Source organism: Abramis brama, assembly GCF_963993115.1.
Source record: "Abramis brama genome assembly, chromosome: 16".
Taxonomy (NCBI): domain Eukaryota; kingdom Metazoa; phylum Chordata; class Actinopteri; order Cypriniformes; family Leuciscidae; genus Abramis; species Abramis brama.
The window spans coordinates 8,633,373-8,657,287 of record NC_139978.1 but is presented as its reverse complement, the minus strand read 5'-3'; the positions used below and the strand labels follow the sequence as shown (position 1 = coordinate 8,657,287).

Sequence of the window (23,915 nt, the reverse complement as noted above, 5' to 3'; positions counted from 1 at the left end):
TACTTGATTGAAACATCATTTTCAAAATGAAAAATTAAAACTATTTTTTGGAATTAAGCCAAAAAGTCAGTTTAACACAAAGCAATCATGTTTAAACGAGAAATTCAATGGTGTGAAATCACAATGAATTGTTTAAATAAAGTGAACAGTATCAAAAAATCCTTTTTTTGTTTTTGTTTAGGTCTGAATAATTAAACAGCCATATTAACAATATGCCACAAATTACAATGCTATGTGTTTGCTAGGGTTTTCTGGGTGGTTTGCTGACTGACCCAAGTCAAATCTCTATAATAGTCTTACCCCTAAATATGCCTCACATCTCTTTGATGATATTATAATTTATTATGATATTAACTAAAATATTATGAGATTATCAATTCATCATTCAGTAAATGAAATTGTCAGATCTGGGCTGAACTGGACTTTGTAGACAGCATTGAATTTTAGATCAAATTATGCTAAGATAAAATTAGATAAAATTAATGTTTCTCTACCAGTATTAGAAAGTGAGTTGTGAACAAAGTTAGTAAGTAATACAAATATGTCTAAACATTTTTAAAAATATATTGATATTTCTGGAGTTCCTTTTAGTCACAATTGACAACTGGCAAGTATTTGTTGACATTCATTTTATTTTGGGGGGTAATTCTGGCCTTGTTTGCTTACTTACTACTAAATCAATATATATATATAATCATTTCTAACATATTTCTTAGTTGCTTCTCTAAAGCAAAGTAAAAAAAAAAAAAAAAAAACCTTAACTAAAACCGTCATGATTTAATTGTTTTCCTGCTATTTTTCAAGTTCATTCAAATATTTTGGTTTTACAATGCGGTTTCTGTTCAATTCTGACACTTGTGACAGGTTTTAAGATGTCAGATGTCATTTGTACTATTTAAGTTACACAATTTTACAACTCCATGAACTCCATGAGCTTTAGTTCATGAGATGCATTAAAGATATGAGTATGATTGCAACATCAGTAGCATTCAGCAAACTGTGCTCATCACATTAGTTCTTTTGCCGCACCTGGTGTACAATCTCCCTTTCATAAAATCTGAATCACATTAATACAAGTCCACACAAAGCGGGCCTGTACATTTGGTTTTTGAGGGAATATCTGGGATGTCTTTATAGTTTTAGACAAGCTCTGACATGTGTTGTGTGTGTGTGTGTGTGTGTGTGTGTGTGTGTGTGTGTGTGTGTGTGTGTGTGTGTGTGTGAGTGTGAGTGTGAGTGTGAGTGTGAGAGTGAGAGTGAGAGTGAGAGAGAAAGAGAAACCTCGTCTAGTGATGATGAATTTGTCTTAATTTATCAAAGAAGGAAATTCAGAACAAATCTGGTTATTTAGTGTAATGAAAGACCAACATTTTGCCAAGAAGGACTCAGGACCAAATTAGTTTTCAGAAAAATTTGCATTTTTAATATTTTGTCTTGGCTTCACTATATAAGCAGTATTGATTCAAACGCTTATACATATGCATAACCCATTGTTTATTTCCATATTTTTTTCTGCAGTACTCTCCGTTGCTTAAGAAACTGTACTGTCAGATTGCCAAGACCTGTCCGATTCAGATCAAGCTTGCTTCCTCGCCCCCAAACGGCAGCGTGATACGAGCCATGCCCATCTACAAGAAGGCTGAGCACGTCACAGAGGTGGTCAAACGTTGTCCTAACCATGAACTTGGACGGGACTTCAATGAAAGTTTGTAAACTTCCTTCTTGTTTGATATTGTGACATTTCATTGTGTAAATGCAACAACTTTTTCCGTTGCTTGACTGTTCATGTTAATAAAAGGTAAATATGCTTTCTTTTTGTATATGTGATGACATCATAACAGATCGGACATCTGAAAGCATTTATAAACCAGTAAAAATAGACCAAATTGGTTAACAAAGACATTTGAATAACTATTGAAGTAAAGTCTTTAATTATTATTATTATTATCATTTCAAATTTCAAATATGCAATTGCTTAAGAGTCTATGATTGGATCATTATTGCAGTGATTATTAGGTTTCTAGCATGTTATGTGTTTGGCAACAGACCTTGACCAAAAATGTATGCACCTCTTGATGGAAATAACATCACAACATTTATTTCCATCAAGAGGTGCATCAATTTATGTTCAAGATCTTGTATTGTCAATGCAAGAGTCCAGCACTCTGTAAAGTCTCCTCCAGCACATCCCAAAGACTTTCAATGAATGTAAGCTCTGGACTCAGAGGAGCCGATTTTTGTGTGAAAATGATGCTTCATGATCCTCACAACCATTCTTTCACAGTCTGAGCCTGATGAATCTTGACATTATCATCCTGGAATATGGCCATGCCTGTGTCTTCCAACATGAATGTTTAAGAAATGAAAAGCTACACACTCCATCAATTAGGGTTAGAAGAGCTTAACCATATAACATGCTAGAAACATAATCACTGCAATAATGATCCAATCATAGACCCTTAAGTATTGCCTATTTAAATCCAGTGAGAGTGTATTATTTTTATTATTCACTTCAAAATAACCAAAGCTATCATAATTTTGAGAAACATTGTCAAACACAAACAGAAATATTCCTCTTGTCCTTCCTCCTCTAATTGAGAAGCTTTCTTTTCCTGCTCTCCGTCCAGGTCAAACAGCTCCTGCCAGTCACTTGATACGGGTGGAGGGCAATAATTTGAGTCAGTATGTGGATGACCCTGTGACAGGCCGACAAAGTGTGCTAGTTCCCTATGAGAATCCACAGGTTAGTTGAATAGTTGCAGATGCATGTCAGTTCTACAGTGTCTTGCACAATTTTCAACAATTCTCAAACCTACTCAGAACGCATTAGCAACCCCACAGAAACAGGGTGAATCACTCACATTTTCATCAGAAAATGTAAAAAAATGTATATTGTTTCTCTCACAACTCTCCTTGTGAAAAACAAGTAGCATGTTTAAAACTCTTTCCCCGCCAGCATTTTTGATCATTTTCACAAAAATGTCATGGCTCCCAGAATATGTAAGCAGTAAGGTACGAGAGGCTGTGCTGTATCGTGAATAAGTAACGGCTGAAGGGCATTTGTTAGGCACGACGCGAAGCGGAGTCCCTGCAACCCCTTCAGCCGTTACTTATTCACGATACAGCACTTGTCTCGAGTACCTTATTGCTTTTATAAACCGGTTACCACACAATACAACTATTAAAGCCGAAAAACATGTATCTATGCAACTTTTATGAAGTAAAATCACTAAAAGCATTCCTTCCGCTGGAAAAAATAGTCCCTGACCGTAAACAGCAACAAAAGTTACATACATTATTTTGCCGTATTTATGCCGCAAAGACCGTATTTATGAGTGAGTCAGTCAGTACAGTAGAGAAGACTTTTACATTGAAAGGAATCAAACTTGTGAACACGGAGAAGGAAGACGCAACTGACAGATGACTATGGGCACGGAAAAACCCCTTAACTGTTAAAAGGACAAGATATCGCAGCGGACATTCAAACGGATTTTTTTTGTATTATGAATATGACTGACCTGAAGGAAAATGCTATATCTACGGTAAATGCAGGTACACTCGCTTACTCGATCTCTCACAATACTCTACTATAGCTTCAATGAAGAATATCAATGAGATCAAACATGTGTTTAAGTTGCTAAGAGTGGTTGCTAGGGATGTTGTGTAGTGATACATAGAACAGTTGGGAGAAGCGGTCATAGCCGTGTTTTATCGTGAATAAAGCACAGCTATTGACCAATCAGAATCAAGGATTGGAACTAACCGTTTTATAATTGTTGTTAAATATCTGAACATGCAATATATCATAAGAAAGAACAGACCCTCTGCTTTTAAACAAAAAAACCTGTTTTATTCTAGCTTCATGCATTCTTTTTTTATCAACACTTGAATGTGGGTAAGTTTAATAAAAAAAATGCAAAATTTTTAGCAAAAAGTTTAGCAAACACTACATCCAGATGGGTTTCAGAATGATGATCAAAACATACCTCGTCCTGGGTCGACATTTCATTTGATAACTTTAGGCAGTTTTGATTTATATGCTGTTTAATGTTAATGAATGCATTATATTACATTTGCATCTGCTTACATATGACATCGCTTGTTTCTGCATCTTCTTCGCATGTCAGGAAATTCAGAACTCTTTCGGAACATGTCATAGCGCCCCCTAGCGTTTTACAGTGAAAACACGGAAAATTCTGTGTTTGGCGGAGAAGAAATAGCCTATCTAAAAAGAATATGACCATCTCAAATAACCCATAGTCAGTGCATTTGAGCTGAAACTGAAGAGTGAATGAACAACGGTCGGTAAACTGCAGTGCTTTGCTGTAGCTTGTTAATATACTCAACCAAACACGTCCTATATGAGATTAATCAGATATAGACAAAATATCTTACAGTAATCTTAAAGTAATCTTACAACTTACATTTGCACAAAAGGACACGAATGCGCACATGAACTTGACCGCGCTAGTCTGATGTATAACTCAGTGCACTGATACACTGGCAACAGCACAAAGAATTTACAACATTTTAATCTATTACAATCGTGTTCTCATTATAATGTTATGTATATGACATATTTGTGCTGTACATCTTGCACTTAAATGTATTTCAGGATCAAAGTGATTCCAGGCATCACTGCCTTTCAAATCCAGTTTCATTTTATTACATTTATTTCATTTTATTTCACTTTATTACGCCAGTCTGCAAGGCGTACTGTCTAACGCTAACCAATCAGACCTCAGTTAACGCCCAAAATGCTGAAATAACCAATCAGAAAAATAGAAAAATATATTTTTTAAAGTTAGGCTGATCATCGTTTTTCTTGGTCGATCATTGCTGTCACGTTCGAGTACTCGAGTACTTGTGCCCATCCCTATTTTTGAACCATGTAACCTTGTTAAAAGTGCTTTAAGATTTTCAGGTAGGTGTAACAGGTAGGATATATATAAAGAAATTGAATAACACTTCAAACTCTTTACAGTATTCACTGCATAAATTATAAATTAAATATAGATGAATCCTTCTTAAAGCTACAAATGTTATTCAGTCAAGAGATTTGAGTGATTTTTTTCTGTCTTTTGTTCTTTGAATAGCTTTACAGCACAGGTTTATAGGCTGCTGTCACTTTAAGACCTGATGCACGTCCTATTTTCTCACAACTCTTTACATACATTTAAGACTTAATTTAACTCATGTAACTGTGCTTGTGAGGATACTCGACAAAACAGCCATTTTGGCATAAATTTTGTGTGTTTTTGTTCATTCAAGCGCTGTCTGAAGTGGCTTTCTGTTGCGCACGAATGTGTGTGTGTCACACAAACAGGAGATTCACAGATGCGCACACCAATAGTACCGTACTCTTTTGTGTCTTATCACGCATTAAAGCAATAAGCCACAAGAAGCTGTGGTTTACAGTTCATTTATAACAGCTAAGGAGCGTTGTTACGACACAAAGCATATGTATGTACATATTCATTAAAGTCTACTCTCTTTAAGTACACTTAAGTGGCCTTTTATTTGAGTAATATTGTATTATCTGCAAGTAAAGTTTTTTAAAAATATATATAAACTTTGAAGTACACTACGAGTGTGGTGTGCTTAATGCTTCAGAGAGAACATTTCTCATTATAAACTGTTTCTATGGTTTTCTATGTGCAAAAGCACACATACACATACATACTGTTCATTCATGCACATACTCTCATAACACAACCCATATTTTCACAAATTTACACATATACATGTTTGATGGTTTGAAAATGAGTGAAACCATGCAATGATCACTCGGTTCAGGACGCTTAACATGTTCTGACTGGCTATAAATAGCCCAAGGATTATTCTCAGTAACAATACCTGTAGTTATTCCTCTTTTACTCTGTTGCTCCGTTTTGCGCCATTTTGGTGGCGCCACCTAGAGGCACATATTTCTTACGTTCTGTCTTACGTTCTGCTGATGTTTGATTAATAAATACATTTCTGGTTCTTTTTAATAGTTTATTTAAATAAATTCATTAAGTGTTCAAAAACAAAAGGTTTTTAACTAAAACTGCATTTAAATGCATGTAAAATAAAAAAGGGATATCTTGAACATTCAATTATTCTAAATTCAATTACCTAATTATACCTAAATTCAATTATTAAAGTGAATTTGACTTTCCAATGCCGTACGATATGCTATATTTGCAATATAAAGCAATGCTAGAAACTGAATATGTTTCTCTTTGTTTCTCTTTCTTAAGGTGGGGACTGAGTTCACAACCATTCTGTATAACTTCATGTGCAACAGCAGTTGTGTCGGTGGAATGAACCGCAGGCCTATCCTCATCATCATCACGCTGGAGACACGAGAGTGAGTGAACGCCTTTACTGTTTTCTTCAGCATTGAAAACTACTTGCTTGTCCCATGCTGAAAAATGTGTTGTGCAAAACAGTGATTCTTCACTTATTTTGCTTCAGACAAACAGAAGTCAACAAAATGTACTTAAAAATGAGCACCGAAATGTATTCATTTAACTGTGAACTGCATGACAACAACATGCAAATTATTAACATGACTAGGAAAACTGAATGGTTAGATTCAGTTTGGTTATGCCAAAAGTTAAAGCTGAACTCTACCATCTTTTCCCACAGCGGACAGGTTCTCGGTAGGCGTTCGTTTGAGGGCCGGATTTGTGCGTGTCCGGGTCGTGACCGCAAAGCAGATGAGGATCATTTCAGGGAGCAACAGGCGCTAAATGATAGCGTGGCCAAAAATGGAAATGCCAATAAACGAAGTAAGCCATGAATGCATTTCTTTCTTCATATCATATTTAAAATAAGTTTCTAATCTTTTAAATGTTATCATAGGGTGTTCACACTTGGCAGGTTTGGTTCGATTAAAACGAACCCTGGTGTGATTGCTCTGTTAGTGCTGTTCATTTGAATAAGTGTGAACACAGTCATCTGAACCCTGGTGCGCACCAAACAAGCGCACTGAAGCCCTTGAAAAGAAAAGAAAAGTCTCTGTCCACTTCCAGAAGAACTCTGGCATGGTTCGACTGAAATATGAACGCAACACGGACCAAAGACATGTAAACGAACCCAAAACAGGATCCTGTTTTGGGTTCTTTGACAGAATGCTTAAGAATGGATCAGAATGGATGGATTTAGGAATGGATTTAGGACAGAATACCCTAAAAATGATAGAAAATGCTCAAGCATACATGATCTTTCTCGCCATAGGAGCTACGTTGCCCATTACAGTTCGGTACAGGCATCAGAAACACATTCTCCTCGCAGCAGATCTTCGTTTGTGTGCGACAGAGGTATTCCTGTTGCTGGTTTGACTCCTTTACAGTTCTCAGCTGGTAAAAATACCATCATATGTACGCACAAGATGTCCGTAGCAAAATATACGTCATAAAAGCCGTTTTTTTGTTTGGCATCTTTAGGTTTGTTGTTAAAAATGACAGTGTGAATGCTACATGAACCAAGACTAAATATATGATTTTCTTTTTTGGTCTGGACCAAAAGAACAAAGAGAACCAAAGTGCAAGTGTGAACACACCCTTAGTTATTTTATCTCTGGTTAAAACTGGAGATTCTGTTTATGAATTTACAGATTTCAAGCAGACTCCAGCCAATATTACAGGCCCTTCCATCAACATCAAGAAGAGGCGGCATGGAGAAGAAGAGATGTATTACATACCAGTGAGTGTGGAAGCATGCAAAACATACTTGTGTAATTTTTGTGATTTTTTTAAAAATGTTTTCCCCCCTCAAATGTCTTAAGTTATTGTAATATTTTTGGATTGATTTGAAGGTGCGTGGTCGGGAGAATTTTGACATCCTGATGAAGATAAAGGACAGTCTGGAACTTGTGGAGTTTGTACCACAGCAGTTAGTGGACTCATACAGACAACAACAACAGCAGCTCCTACAGAGACAGTGAGTGTTTATATATGCATCACATGCTGCCGTTTAAAAGTTCAGAGTCAAGTGACAGACAATCAGCATTTCAAACAAATACTGTTGAAGAATCATTCCTGGAAGAATCCTGGGAAAAAAATGATCAGTTTCCACAAAAATATGAAGCAGCAGAACTGTTTTCAACACTGATAATAGTTTCTTGAGCAGCAAATCAGCATATTAGAATGATTTCTGGAGGATCATGTGACACTGAAGACTGGAGTAATGATGCTGAAAATTCAGCTTTGCCAACACAGGAATAAATTGCATTTTAATATATATTCAAATTGAAACTAGTTTTTTTAAATTGTTCTAATATTTCACAATATTACCGTTTAACTGTATGTTTGATCAAATAAATGCAGCCTAGGTGACTTTGAAAAACATTACCAACCTCAACTCTTTCCGCCCCCAAACTTTGAACATTACTGTATATATACTTATACAACACTTCTCTGTTTTATTTTATTTTTTTTAGTCAAGTTTTTTTTTGCACAAAAAAGCATTTTTGCTACTGTAAATTTAAGACAAAGTATATAGAGTTAAATATTTGGATGATTCTTTTGACTTAGCCATATTTCTAACATGTAGTCCAGGGGTGGCCGATCCTGCACAGTTCATCTCCAACCCTAATGCAGGACAGTCGATCGGCAGGAGCAGGATTGGGCACCCCTGATGTAGTCAAACGTGACACTCAACAAACCTAGCCAGTTCAGATATTTAGTGTGTTCTAGCTCAAGCACACCTGGAGCAACTAATGAAGCCCTTGATGAATGAAGCCCTCATCAGGTGTGCTTGAGACAACATCTGTTTTGCAGATTTGTGCTGTTGTGAGGGATTCTACTCAGGGGGTTGAATCATTTTGAGACTGCAGAAGTCATTAAAAGTTGCATTTTCAGTTGAAATTTAAAAACCACTTGAAACATTTGTTGTGTTGAGCTATTTCAATTACTTTTGTTTGATTTGTTCATTGCAAACAGCTGAGAGTCTGTCAATTTTGCCAATAAACCTGATTTGCAATGAGGGTTGAATAACTGTGTGTAAATTACCTCTGTTATGATTTGCTGACAAAATTGCATGTACAATCAGTAATATCATACCTACCAATTTGCTGAATACAGGCCTTGGTTAGTAAATGAGTCACAGTGTTGATTGTAATATCATAACTGCCATAACTAAAATGTCATGCAAGCTAGCTCAGTTTCAGTACATGGCTTGGTGAACTGCTGAGAGGTCTTTGCACTGTGAATAATAAAGTATGTCTACATATCAGTAGAAAAGCATTTTCAACTGTCCATGATATGGCCTCTTTCAGCTCATTCTTCAGCATCTAGTATTGTAGTGTTCCACAGAGGGCCGGATATAATTGTGTTCCTCTCATGTGATTCACAGGAGTCATGTTACCTCTCCGTCTCCATATGGCACACTCAATAACATGAATAAGATGCACGGGTCCATCAGCAAGCTTCCCTCAGTGAATCAGCTGGTGACACAACAGACTCAGCAGAGCGCAGGACCCTCTGCATCCATGTCACATATGGGTAAGCTCATCCACAACATTTTTATACTGTATATATATAATATATGTATATATATTATAGTTTTTCTTTCATGTCATATACTCTTTTCATATACCAGTTCATCTCTAACCAACTCTTAAATTTTGTTTTATTGATTTTGTCTATATATTTTAGTTATTTTAGTCTAAATTATTAGTTGAAACTTTTATTAAATGCAATTACTTTACTTTAAAAAGAGTGCTTTTTTAAACCAACTCAAGTAGGACTTACAAGTACATCTTTATATAAAATTTCATAATTCTGTTGTCTTTAAAATGTGGTTATAGTGTACTGCCAAATGTACTGGCAAACATTTATTTTACACTACAATACACTTTAATGTCATTTCTATTGAAACTTGTACTTCATGTGTTTAAATATATTTGTAATTGCACATTTTTGATAATGTAGTTGCAACTTAGTACAATTAAAATATGTTAACTGTAATCTCAAATAACACTAGTTAAAATTATAATCAAGTACTTTACATGTGCTATAGTATGTTATTCAACACATCAAAATAAGTGTACTTTAAAACACGGCAAAAAATTACTAAAATGTACATTTAAAATGTACATTAAAGTAACACTTTTAATTTGAAACTATTACAAAGTGCACTTTTCAAAAGTGTCTCAATCTTTAAGTAGACTTAAGTGACCTTTTATTTCAGTAATATATTATCTGCAAGTAGTTTTTAAGATTTGAAGTACACTACAATTGCACATTCAATACAATCAAGCGCACTTCTTTTTTACAAGGGTATCTCTTTGATTTGATTTCCTTTCATTCAATGAACGCAAGACTATTGTTCTAGCAATGACATTTGCATTCATGAAAAGCTACCAGACATTTGGCCATTAGCAAAGTGTTATTTGATCTCTAAATCCCATGTGATGCTCATTTGATGTTTGGTGAGTGTTCATTTAGGTTTTGACGATTGGCTCTTGTGGTTTTGTTCATGCAGGAACAAACATGCTGGGTGGACACCACATGCAGTCTAACGGCGACGTGAATGGAGCTCACCCGTCACAGTCTATAGTGTCCACCTCTCACTGTACCCCTCCCCCACCTTACAACCCCGACCCCAGCCTCGTCAGGTACTTCACCCTGCAGTAGCACCAACCTGACACACGTGTACACACAGACTACAAATGATGCTCAGCTTCTTTCATATGGATTCTTACAGCAGTGCGACTGAAATTAGCCTCATGTGTCTCATCAAGAGTGCCTTCAGATTGTCTTATTCTGTAGAGCAGGGGTGTCAGATTCAGTTTTAGAGGGCCAGTGTCCTGCAGAGTTCAGCTCCAACCCTTATTAAACACACCTGTATCAGCTTATCAAGGTCTTCGGGGTACTATAAACTGGTGTTTAGGAGCTGGATGGAGCTAAACTCTGCAGGACAGTGGCCCTTCAGGAGTGAACTTTGACACATGTGCACTAGGGCTTATTTACACCTAGTCACTTCATGCGTTTTTTCCTATCGGATAGACATCTGATCGTCAAAAGACCAGGTGTAAATGCCCTACGAGACTACGCTCTTTCTCCTATTGCGATCCTATTGATAAATAAAATGCAGCGTTTATCTGTTTCATTCGTTGACATGAACTCCGTTAAATTTGCATATAGCACGGGAATTGAAGATCGGATTTACATCCGTTTTGCGGAGACACATTTATGTGGCCATGTGTAAATGGAACCGTTTTAACAAATCAGATATCTATTCGATCAGTAAAAAAAATGCATGAAGTGAACAGGTGTAAAAAGGCCCCTAGAGATAAAGAGCAACCTTAAATCATTCAAAATGCCCCTTTAGATGCATCTCCATTTCACCACGACTTGATCATCTATCTTTACATAGTTACAGTTTTCGAATTACAGTATACTAATCTTTTTTTTTTTGTGCTAATGCACAAAAGAGGATTTTGATTGTAAAGAAATCTTTGCTTTTTTTAAAGAGGTTCCTATTTCAGACTTGTACATAAGAGTAATATCTTTTTTAAATATTTCTCTGCTGGTCAGAGAAACATTTTGACTTTAAATCATATGGCCGATCGCGTGCAGTTATTAATCACATTGGGCTGGGTAGGGGGTGGTGAGGTGCCTAAATGACCTGTGCAGTTTTCATCAGGTGAATCTCACAAAAACATGTCTGGTACTCCCCAAAATCAAAAGGAAAAAAATGCATTTGGCTTGATTTGTTTTAAACGGATAGTTCACCCAAAAATGAAGAAATTGTAATCAGTTACTCACCCTCAAGTTGTTCCAAGCCCATAAGATTCGGAACACAAATGAAGATATTTTTAATGAAATCTGAGAGATTTCTGTCCCTCCGTTGATAGTACACACGCAACAACCACATTGACGCTTCAATAAGTTCATTAAGAGATCCTAAAACTAATCCATATAAATTGAGCGGATTAGCCCACATTTTCTGAAGAGACACAATCACTTTTTATGATGAACAGATTTAATTTAGGCTTTTATTCACATATAAACATTGATCAGTGAACATAAACAGAAGCTCAAACTAATTCTCTTGATGCGAGAGATACATTGCTGAACCTCATTGGTTCTTGCTGAAGCTCAAACGTGATGCGTAACAAGAATGAACCTCATTGGTTCTTGTTGAAGCTCAAACGTGCTGCGTAACACGAGAATGAACCTCATTGGTTCTTGCTGAAGCTGAAACGTGATGCGTAACAAGAATGAACCTCATTGGTTCTTGTTGAAGCTCAAACGTGCTGCGTAACACGAGAATGAACCTCATTGGTTCTTGCACGTCAAGAAAGAATGCTTGAGCTTCTGTTTACCCATGGCCGTAGCCAGAAATGAGGTCACTGAGGTCCGGATCTCAGTATTTTTCCGAGGTGTAGGCTATATAATAAATGTTGTGACATAATTGCCTAATATAGTATTATCACTACTTTAATGGTGCAAGGATATTGCACAGCACCAAGATCTTCTCATCTGAGCCTTTCAGTGGACTAACATTGCTCGTCAATGTCAAAATATTTGAGATGACAAATCAAAGTAGGCGGGCTTTATGTTCACAGAAGCTGCTGAGCACGAATTCCAGCACTCGACGCTTCAGTAAACAGTCATAAAATGCGAGATAAGATGTAAGTAGCTAAACTAAACATTTCATTTTTGACAGCAGTTTTAGGATAAAAATGTTAAACGACTGACAAAAATAATCAGGCAAACTAATAAACTTTTTTCTAATGTCGCCATTTTGAATTGAAAACAGGCCTATGTAATTTACGGGATTCATATAATGTAATAATTAGTAACTGTCAATGTGAGGGAATAAGAAACATAAATCTCTCAGAATCTTTCTGGGGACAGAAATCTCTCAGATTTCATTAAAATATCTTAACTCATGTTTAGAAGAAGAACGAAAGTCTTACGGGTTTGGAACGTCATGAGGGTGAGTAATTAATGACAGAATTTTCATTTTTGGATGAAGCACTTTTAATGGTCTCTGCATTGTGACAGATTTTCATGACAATTAAGCACATTTCCTACATAAATACTAATTTCTGTCACAGATCTGGATTTTATTTTTGTAATTCTCATACATTTTTCATGAAATTCTCCCTACAGTATAAGCATTCATTAGAGACAGCACAACAAATACTACAATTGTATCTAAACTCTTTACAATTTAAGTAACATTTCTCTTTTATTACAGTTTTATAAGAAATTAGGAAAATATTATAATGTTAGAATAATTTATTATAATTAATGTTATTTAAAAAAATATATTACACATTTTAATTATAACTAGGGCTGTCACGATTCCCTGATTAAATTTGAGTACTCGATTTAAAAAAAAGAAATCTTCGATTGCAATTGATGCAAGTTGATTGTTTATATTATGTATTTTAACAGTGTTGTTCTATAAAACCATATGATTGCGTCAAATATCGTCAAAATAATCGACCGACTACTTGATTACCAAAATAATCATTAGTGACAGCCCTAATTGTAATATAATAAATGTCAAAAATTGTCACAATCTAAAAAATCTTCATAATTGTAAAAATAAATAATATTTAAGCAAAATATCATTTCTTTTTTTTCTTTTGATTTTTGGATTAAAATATATGACCATGTATGATATATTCCATTCAGTTTTTTTGAGATTCACTTTCCCCCAATTATGTGTTTTAGTCCATTGCCACCAACAACCTGTTTACATTATTCACTAAGTTAATAGCATTGTCATTTGTGCTACTTTGCCAATCATAAGTCTTATATATTGGCACCTAGAGTGATATTTATTTTAAACTAAATGTGTCATTTTCCATGCACATTGCATTGTTTTACCGACTCCATTGTCAAAAATTTAATTTATTAATATCAATGTTCCATCTCCATTTAATTATCAATGTATCAGGGTGAAAATTAAGGGCAGCATCTATAATTATGACAAAGCAACCACATGTGTTGGAAACTATGTTTAGTTTAAAATGACTAAAACTGCTTTATTAAATCAGATATTGTGATCATTAAGCCATTTCAAAACACTTTACATTCAGATGTTGAATTTGCTACACATACTTTACTCACTTTCTTGTAGTTTTGTTTGTCTTATTTGCTCTGCCTTTAAAATAACTCTGTCGGCTTTAAATTTGCTACATTTCCTGTTTTGATTGTATCAAGGAAATCTTTTTTTTTTTTGGTGAAATATTTATAATAAAAAGATCAATACAATGAAAATCTTGTTATGCATCATTAATGTAATTGCATGTTTTGATTGCATTTTTTTATAAATCCTATGCAAATTCTGAAAAAAAAAAAAAAAAATTGCATGCAGCATTTCATTTAACTACCATTCAAAAGTTTGGGGTCAGTAAAACATTTTTATTTATTTAAAGAAATTAATACTTTTATTCAACAAGGATGCATTCAATTAAGAGTGACAGTTAAAACTTTTACATTCTTAAAATATATATATATATTTCTAGTGAATGATTGTTCTTTTGTATTTTCTATTCATCAAAAAATGTATCACACGTTCCACAGAAATATTAAGAATTATATAAAAAAAATAAAGAATTATTTGAATTAAGAATGATTTCTGAAGGATCATGTGACTGAAGACTGGAGTAATGATACTAAAAATTCACAGGAATAGATTACATATAAAAACATTAAAATAGAAAACAGTTATTTTAAATAATTGTAATAATATTACAGCCTTGGTGAGAATATGAGACTTCTTTAAAAAACCTTTATAAATTTGACCAAACTTTTGAATGGTGGCATATATTACATTCACTTCTAGCTGAACATTTCACCATATTTAACTGGTGTTTGTATAATCAAAGATTTAATCATAATTATGATTAGAATACAAATGCTTTATTTTAATTAAGTATTTTGTTGCCTAAATACACTGACATTATTATTCCATCAGTACTTGATAATAATCCCTGTGCAGATGCAAATGCCGTGGTGCTTTGCTTGTTATGTTCTCCATGGGTGAATATGTAATTCACAGGACGCAGCCGCTTGGTCTTAGTGGGGTTCCTTTTGTCTCTGAACAGTTTCTTAACCAGCCTGGGCTGCCAAAACTGTATCGACTTCTTCACGTCCCAGGGACTCCAGAGTGTGTACCACCTTCAGACTCTTTCTATGGAGGTAAACCAACAGTTCGGTCGATATGGACTTTTCATTCTTGAATTATTTGTGTTTTATCCTTATAGAGTGCATTAGTGTCCAGCCAATTTTGGCCACTGTGATTTTGCCACATATTTTGTTGATCCTAGAACAACATTCCTGTCTGAAAATTTGATCCTAAACCTATCCCTACCCATAATCAGAGGGAATAGGAGGGAAATGATAGGCGAATAACACTGAAGTTATTCGAAGCATCTAACCCAGTGGTTGAAAGCCTGAACTTAACATAAACTGTAAACTTGATCTGATTGGTTGATTGGAATGTTTCTTCAGAACCAACAAAGACGTTGATCCAGGAACATGTTGCACTTGGTGAAATCAGATCTGAAATACTTGATTCTGATTGGTCAGGACTCAGCATCATTTTGAGGACAAATATTTTTGTATAACAGCACAAAATTTAGTGGGATACATAGATTTGTCATGTACTAGAGTGCCCGCCCACTTTTTCAGCGTAGTTGGTAAAGAACTACAATCCCATGAAGCTTTGTGAACAGAATAATTGAATTAAACACGACTGAGAAATATTTAAGTACTTTGAGAGCGTAGAGAGACTCGATTACGTCATTTGCAGTGTTTCATTAAAGTGGGCCGAGTAAAGTTTGGTGCGTTTGATTATCGCGATTCTCTGATTGGTGGAATTTTCTGTAGAGCATCATGGGTAATGTAGTGTTTCACCACAATTTCCGCTGTTAAATGATTATTTTAAAAATAAGTTAAAAGAATGCAGTCTGAAGGCTTCAACAGAACCAAATACTCTCAATTAACTCTTTCCCAGCCATTGACAGAAATTTCCGGCTCTCTGTGTTTTCACTGTTCACTGGGTAGGGGGCGCTGTTAGGCATCTTCTGAAAGAGTGCTGAATCTCCTGATAAAAACACAGGTGAAGAAGAAGCAGAAACAAGCGATAGCATATGTAAGCAGATGCATATGTAAATAACGCGATCATCAACATTAAACAGCATATAAATCAAAACTGCCTAATGTTACTGAATGAAATGATGAGCTACAGGACTGTGAAGCTTTAGGAGTGTTGATGGACTCGATCTACTCCATCCATGTTTTGATCATCGTTTTGAATTCGATCTGGATGTAGTCTTCGACAAAAACGAGATTTTTGCTCAAAATGTTGCTTTTTTTATGATACTTACCCACATTCAATTGTTGATAAAAAAATAAAAAAAAATAAAAAGAATGCATGAATCTAGAATAAAACTTTTTTTTTTGTTTGTTTAAAAGCAGAGGGTCTGTTCGTTCTTTTGATAAATTGCATGTTCAGATATTCATACATATTCTGGGGGCCATGAAACTTTTGTGAAATTGTCAAAAACGCTGGTGGTGACTGGCGACTTTATTCAAAAATGCTGGCGTAGAAAGAGTTAACAACCTCGTACCTCACAGCAGGTTTGTCTTTAAAGGAACACGCCGACTTTTTGGGACTTTAGCTTATTCACCGCATCCCCCAGAGTTAGATCCATACATACCCTTTTCATCACCGTGCGTGCCGTAACTCTGTCTGACCCCCGCTAGCCTAGCTTAGCACAAAGACTGGAGGTAAATGGCTCCAGCTAGCATACCGCTCCCAATAATTGACAAAATAACGCCAACATTATCCTATTTGCATGTTGTGATTTGTATAGTCACATCGTGTACAAATAACAAGGTCACATGAGACACAGCCATCTTCTAACCGTACACATACTGGGAACTACATTCTCAGAAGGCGAAGCACTGCTACTTCTGCGGAGTGATTTACTCCAACTCTGAGCGAACTCTCTGCTCCTCACCACGGGGCTTCTCAGGTGCTGTGAGCAAATCACTCCGCCCAAGTAGCAGTGCTTCGCCTTCTGAGAATATAGTTCCCAGTATGTATATGGTTAGAAGATGGCTGTGTCTCATGTGACCTTGTTATTTGACCTGCACTTATTGGGAGCAGTATGCTAGCTGGAGCCATTTACCTCCAGTCTTTGTGCTAAGCTAGGCTAGCGGTGGGTGCGTCAGACTGAGTCACGGCACGCACGGTGATGAAAAGGGTATGTATGGACTTATCTAACTCTGGGGGATACGGTGAATAAGCTAAAGTCCCAAAAAGTCGGCTTGTTCCTTTAAAGGTGAACTAAGTAACTTTTTTACCTTAACCGAACAGCTTCGGAGTCATTGGAATAGTTATATGACTTTTTTCGGGTTGAATGGTGGTCGTCTCGCACCCCCCTAACGCCTGTGAGCCAAAAAACCACCCTTGCAACTTTGGGCCGGCGGGCCGCCGCCCAGCGTCAGGAAGTATCGCGTGATATCAGGTCTCGCGATGTAACGAATTGCTTTACGGCAAAAAAATCTGCTAAAATTCTGTCATTATTGCGCTCCCTCACGCTGTTCGAACTCGAATGAAGAAGACGTTTTAAAGAATGTCCCATCTGCTTTGATGTCGTCAACGAGTTTTTGACAGTGTTGTCAAATATCTATTCCGAAGCTGTAGGGGGAGCTCTATAGAGAAACCTGCGAGCAAAAAGCGAGAATACAGCGAAGAAATTCCCGAAACTGCATAGCCCTGCTTTAAGTTATCATTAAAAATGTTAAAAGAGTTTTTACTTCCGGAACCCGACTCTTACACTCTATAGTGAGATATGATTGTTTTTTTCTACCGTGAACGTTCATAGCGTGATGTTTACTGTAAGCACAATGTACTTACTACCTGTGATCTTGTGTTCCTCAGGATCTTGGGGCCCTGAAGATCCCTGAGCAGTTCCGGCTGGCGATCTGGAGGGGCCTGCAGGACATGAAGCAGGGCCACGACTACATCCGCTCCAGCAGTAACATGGCCACGATGGCCATCGGCCCCGGAGGAGAACTGCAGCGCCAGCGCGTCATGGAGGCCGTGCACTTCCGAGTGCGTCACACCATCACCATCCCGAACCGCAGCGGGGCCGCGGGGGGAGACGAGTGGGCCGACTTCGGCTTCGACATGCCCGACTGCAGGATACACAAGCACTCCATCAAGGAGGAGTTCGCAGAGAGCGACCTTCGCTGAGAACTGTTTTCCATCTATATTGTCCGTACTGGGTTCTTAAAACTGCAATGGACGGTTTATATTTTCCATATAGTCGCACTTCCATGTTTGACAACTAATGATTTGACGAGTAGAAATTCCCCGGGGTTCAAGCGAATCATTTTATTAGATGGCCTTATGCTAATATTACATCACACACACAAAAAAACGTAACTAAAATGAATGGCATTATTAGGACATAGTTATGAATGGTTAGAAGCAGTGTATGATTTCAAAACGTTGCCTTATTTATTTTTTTGGCTTGTTGTAAATTATAATTGTGCAATCATGTATGATAAAGGGAAAAAAAAAAACAGTGTGAAGTAAAGCCCGTAGATAAAGTGGATACTTTGACCCATTAAATCATACTTTATATTCACTTATTTTGACAAAGCTATATATGTATGGCTAGGTCAAAAGGCATTATGTATTTGATTTATTGTCTCATTTCAATGTCATCCCATAACTATTATTTGTACGTTATCAGAGTTTCACAATGACAGTGATGAAGACCGCACCATGAAAGTGCAGGTACATTTATAGGTAACAGAAACAATTATTATTATTTTTAAACAGGACATCTTTTACTGCTTTTGAAGTGGATTTTTTATGCATTTGTTAAGTATTATGTTGTTGAAAGGGAGACTGTATCACTATAAGCATTTATTTTCAATGCCTTTACAATCAGACTTGTAAAGTTCACCTGTTTTGTGGTATTAGCCTTGCAGGACAAGGTTTTATTTATCATGCTGTACTGTTATTATGTCTATTTTTCCTTTATTAGACGCCTTATGTTATCGTTTTAATTGTCTCTAATTTTAGGATGTTTAATAGTAAAATTATGGCTCAGCAATGGTACTAAGGTGAATCTTACAAAAACAATTCCCAGTCACATTTCATCCCAGAATTAAAAAAAAACAAAAAAACATTATAAATTATAATTTTGCATAGACATTAGGGCTATTATAATTTCGACATTGTGGCATTATTTGAAAAATTTCTCATCACAGTAATGCATTTTTAAATCAACAAACTACCAATGATGTATAAATACATAAATATTAATATTTTGTGCATTACTCCAATAAGAATTGTGGTGCTACAAATTGTAATGGCCTTAAAATTCTAAATTTGGTCTTTAATCAAAATATAATTCTATTTTTATTTTTATGTTTTTATTTTGCGGCTGAAATATGACCTGAACATCATTTTGTGATTCACCTGTCTCAAGACAAAATAACTCAATCTTGCATGTACTCTTTAAGACCCAGACTTTACTTTAATATCACTACAACTAGTACTAAGAAGACAAAGTACTTTTGTTCAGCTGACCCACACAATTATCATGATATGATCCCATCAAAAACCTGATATAGACAGAGCCTTCATCAGAGGAGGACATCCAGGAACATTGTCCTCTATTTATATTTCTTACTCCTATACAGTCTGTGTATAAAACTGAACTAAGAGCTGTCTTGAACATTAATAATTTGGTGGATTGTATGTAGTTAAAGGTACATCTGTAACCTTTATTCAACAAGCAAATGCATTTGTAAATAACTAGTGTTAACCATATTGTTCATGTGATGATAACAGCACATCTTAAATTGGATGCCATTAAAGGGTCCCAAGAGGTTCATCGAGGACAAAATGAGGTTTTTAAATTGGCCGCGATGGTGAAATGCCATCATATAGATCCAAGCACTTTATGGCTTTAGGATATTGTAAACAATGTTATATTTACAGTAAATATCAGTCAGTATTATGTCACGCTGTGTCATTTTGACAACTACAGATTTTAGAAATGTTTTTAAGAGTTAATATCTTGTGTTTTCATTAAAGAGCTGTTATGCTGTTTCTTTTTTTTATATCGCCATGTTTGAATTATCATGTAAAGTGATTTCTTTTTCAAATAAATACTAAAGTGTGTAAAACTGAGGGTGTTTTAATTATGCAAGGTCAGTATTGGTTGAGGATCACCCACCGATGCATTGGTCTCTGCTGGACATTAAATTTCATATTGGCCATCTATGAGACGACAGTGGAGAGCATCTGAAAGAGATCTGGACTTTTGCCAATTATCTGAGGGAAGAATGTGCTCTTTTCGGCCTTTGGTCCATTTCTCACCATGTAAAACTAGTAAAACTGGTTGGTTATGCCCAGTAAACAATCATGGAATGCCTACACATTTTAGTGGGTTAAAAGTACAGGTGCTGGTCATAAAATTAGAATATCATCAAAAAGTCAACTTAATTCAACTTTCAATTCAACTTAGGTGAAACTAATATATTATATAGACTCATTACATGCAAAGTGTGATATTTCAAGCCTTTATTTGTTATAATTTTGATGATTATGGCTTACAGCTTATGAAACCCACGAAATCAAAATCCCAGAAAATTAGAATATTACATGAAATCACACAGTAATTACACAGTGATACCATGGTCACTGAACCAGGTTTTGGTTCTTTTGGCAGTGTGGGCAGGTGCAAATCCTGCTGGAAAATGAAGGAAGCATGAAGTGCTCTGAAAATGTCCTGGTAGACGGCTGCGGTGACTCTGGATTTAATAAAGCACAGTGGACCAAAGTCCTCTTTTCTGATGAGAGCAAATTTTGCATCTCATTTGGAAACCAAGGTCCCAGAGTCTGGAGGAAGAATGGAGAGGCACACAATCCAAGATGCTTGAAGTCCAGTGTGAAGTTTCCACAGTCTGTGTTGGTTTGGGGAGCCATGTCATCGGCTGGTGTTGGTCCACTGTGCTGTCCACTCAACGCAGCCGTCTACCAGGACATTTTCAGAGCACTTCATGCTTCCTTCAGCAGACAAGCTTTATGGAGATGCTGACTTCATTCAGACAATTCAGACATCTTTATTCATTAAAAGCTATAGGCTAATTATGACCGCCGCTAGCATAGCTAGCGAAAGCGGTCATATAGGGATTGTCAAAGTTTTTTTTTTTTTTTTTTTTCGTCAATCTACTGAATTTTCCGTCAACGATACCAGGGACACCGAAACACCGGGGAACATGAAATTTGGTGGGCATGTAGCCCCACTAGACTTTTACGGAAAAATTTCGTTTGGTCCCCGGGGGCCACTCCCCCCCCGCGCTGGGCCCCCCCAAACCCAAAAAATGCAGTTTTTCCTAAATAACTACTTGAACTGTGGCACCGAGGATGAAGAAATTTTTATGGTATGTTGGTCTTAAGGGCCCACATCAACCTAGCCCATAATCACTCATTTGTGATTTGCGCCCCTCCCATAAAAAATGAAAATGCAATATTATTCTGCTTTAATCGCCCCTATCTTCAGTGGAGATGTTCAGAACTGCACCATATTTCATGTGTATGATTAACTTGACATCCTCTGGGGGTATGCTAAGTTTCGTAGAATTTCATCCATGGGGGGGTATAAAATAAATTCATTTATGTGCACATTTAGTGACTGTACACTCATCGGCCTGTAGATGGTGCTGTTGAGCGAAGGGTTGCTGGTTTAGGATGATACTGTCACACACACACATGCAGGAATACAAACAAACGCAAGCATGCACACACACTGACATCCACACGCACAGACACACACCCATACACACACATACAAATCCACATGCACAGACACACACACACAAACACACACGCACACACACATGTACGCACGCATACATACACGCACAGACACACACACACACAGACACACACATACACAAACACACACACATACACACACACACACACAGACAGACATGCACATACTACTACTTTTTTTAGGTATCAGCCATATACCCGATTTACCAATACCCAATGTGTTATGCTTGGGCAGTATACTAATGACGTGGGTGGGACATGTTTCATGCCATGTTAGATCACATCCTGAGAGTCTACGCTTTCAGAAAATATATAGTTTATATAGTTGAATCAGTTTTCTCTTCATGGTACAGACCAAAATGTATTATGTGTACACTTTCTTCACCTAAATCCATAAAATCCCATTAATTTCAATGGGACATTTACTTAAGTGTTCTACTAGGTACAGTGGGAATGAGTTTAATTTTGTTAACATTGTTTTTTTAAAACTCTGGGACCAGGGCTACAAGATAAAACCACTTTTTTGGGGAAAAAATGTTTTTTATTTCAGTAAAACACAACAAACCCATGCCAAAGTCAGATAACAGACTTTTACCATCAACAGGCACCTCAACCGTTTGGTAGAGGTTTGTAGAAATTGAATGGGAGGGTCCTTTGAAAAAAAAATCACAGATTTTTCATACTTAGTATGTATAAATATAAGTATATATACTATTTTGATCCCGTGAGGAAAATTTGGTCTCTGCATTTATCCCAATCCGTGAATTAGTGAAACACACTCAGCACACAGTGAACACACAGTGAGGTGAAGCACACACTAATCTCGGCGCAGTGAGCTGCCTGCAACAACAGCGGCGCTCGGGGAGCAGTGAGGGGTTAGGTGCCTTGCTCAAGGGCACTTCAGTCGCTTTTTACTGTTAACCACTGTTATGGATGTGACGTTTTCACATTATGGATGTTAAGTGTCTAAACTAATGACTTTTGATATAAAACTTAAATAGTAATGGCAAATAATTACAAAACTCTAAATTATCCATGATCCACAGGAATACTCCAGACAGTCTTTTAAAATATACAACTTATATACATAAACACGCAATACAGCCAAATTGCTCCACGTCATTTATTTTTGTGGAAAGCCAGTGCAGGCCTGAGCGGCGGTCATATTTTGTACCGCCATGCGGTACATCTAGTTGAGTAAAATCATTCAATTTGAATTAATATTGTTGATATTACTGACACATCTTTAATTAGAATATTGGCAACTAAATATGTGTATATATTCATATGCCTGTGGGCTTCTAAGACATACAATAATTTACATAAAATAATTTACATACCTTTCAGATTGATCTCTTTTACTGCTTGGTCTGTCATCGCTTATTCAAGTGTTTAAATAATTGGCAAAACAAAATGTAATTGATTTAGTGTTATATTGATGATACTTTAACACACACACACACACACACACACACACATTATAGTGCGATCAATTCTAATAATTGCATCAAACATAAAAGTTTGTAAATGTATAATACTTGTATACACACACATATAAGTACTGTCAAATCGATTTATATATATATATATATATATATATGTGTGTGTGTGTGTGTGTGTGTGTGTGTGTTTACATATGTGTATTATACACACACACACACACACACACATATATATATATATATATATATATATATATATATATATATTCACATAACTACACACACATAATATACATTTACAGACTTTTATGTTAGATGCCATTAATTTGACAGCACTATAATGTGTGTGTGTGTGTGTGTGTGTGTTTTAAAAGTGGAGAAGCTTCTTGCCCCAGGTAAAGGAATTAAATTTGTCACAATTTTAAAAAGTAAAAGTAGATTGTTCTTAAGGGGGAATCTTCACCCATCTGACCCTACTTTGATTTTTGAATCCGTTCATATGGAGTTGTGTTGATGGGCATATAGATTATAAAATCTTCTTCTTCTTCTCTTTTTCTAAAAAATAAATAAATATACCCATTTTAAAAAATAAATAGTATCAGTATTGTAATCGGTATCGTTACAACTGTAACAAAAAGTATCGGT

The 23,915-nt window shown here is 36.2% G+C and overlaps 1 protein-coding gene across 1 annotated transcript in view; it reads left to right on the top strand.

Moving 5' to 3' along the window:
• Positions 1-20,170, top strand: part of tp73 (tumor protein p73) — a 47,408-nt gene extending 27,238 nt beyond the window's left edge. The window contains exons 5-14 of the mRNA XM_084087632.1: positions 1,519-1,705; positions 2,628-2,743; positions 6,243-6,352; positions 6,634-6,776; positions 7,604-7,692; positions 7,805-7,929; positions 9,343-9,491; positions 10,474-10,606; positions 15,062-15,155; positions 17,908-20,170. Of these exons, the coding sequence (XP_083943758.1) occupies positions 1,519-1,705; positions 2,628-2,743; positions 6,243-6,352; positions 6,634-6,776; positions 7,604-7,692; positions 7,805-7,929; positions 9,343-9,491; positions 10,474-10,606; positions 15,062-15,155; positions 17,908-18,222 (1,461 nt within the window). The 3' untranslated portion in view covers positions 18,223-20,170. The remainder of the gene's footprint in view (positions 1-1,518; positions 1,706-2,627; positions 2,744-6,242; positions 6,353-6,633; positions 6,777-7,603; positions 7,693-7,804; positions 7,930-9,342; positions 9,492-10,473; positions 10,607-15,061; positions 15,156-17,907) is intronic.
• Positions 20,171-23,915: the final 3,745 nt, after the last annotated feature.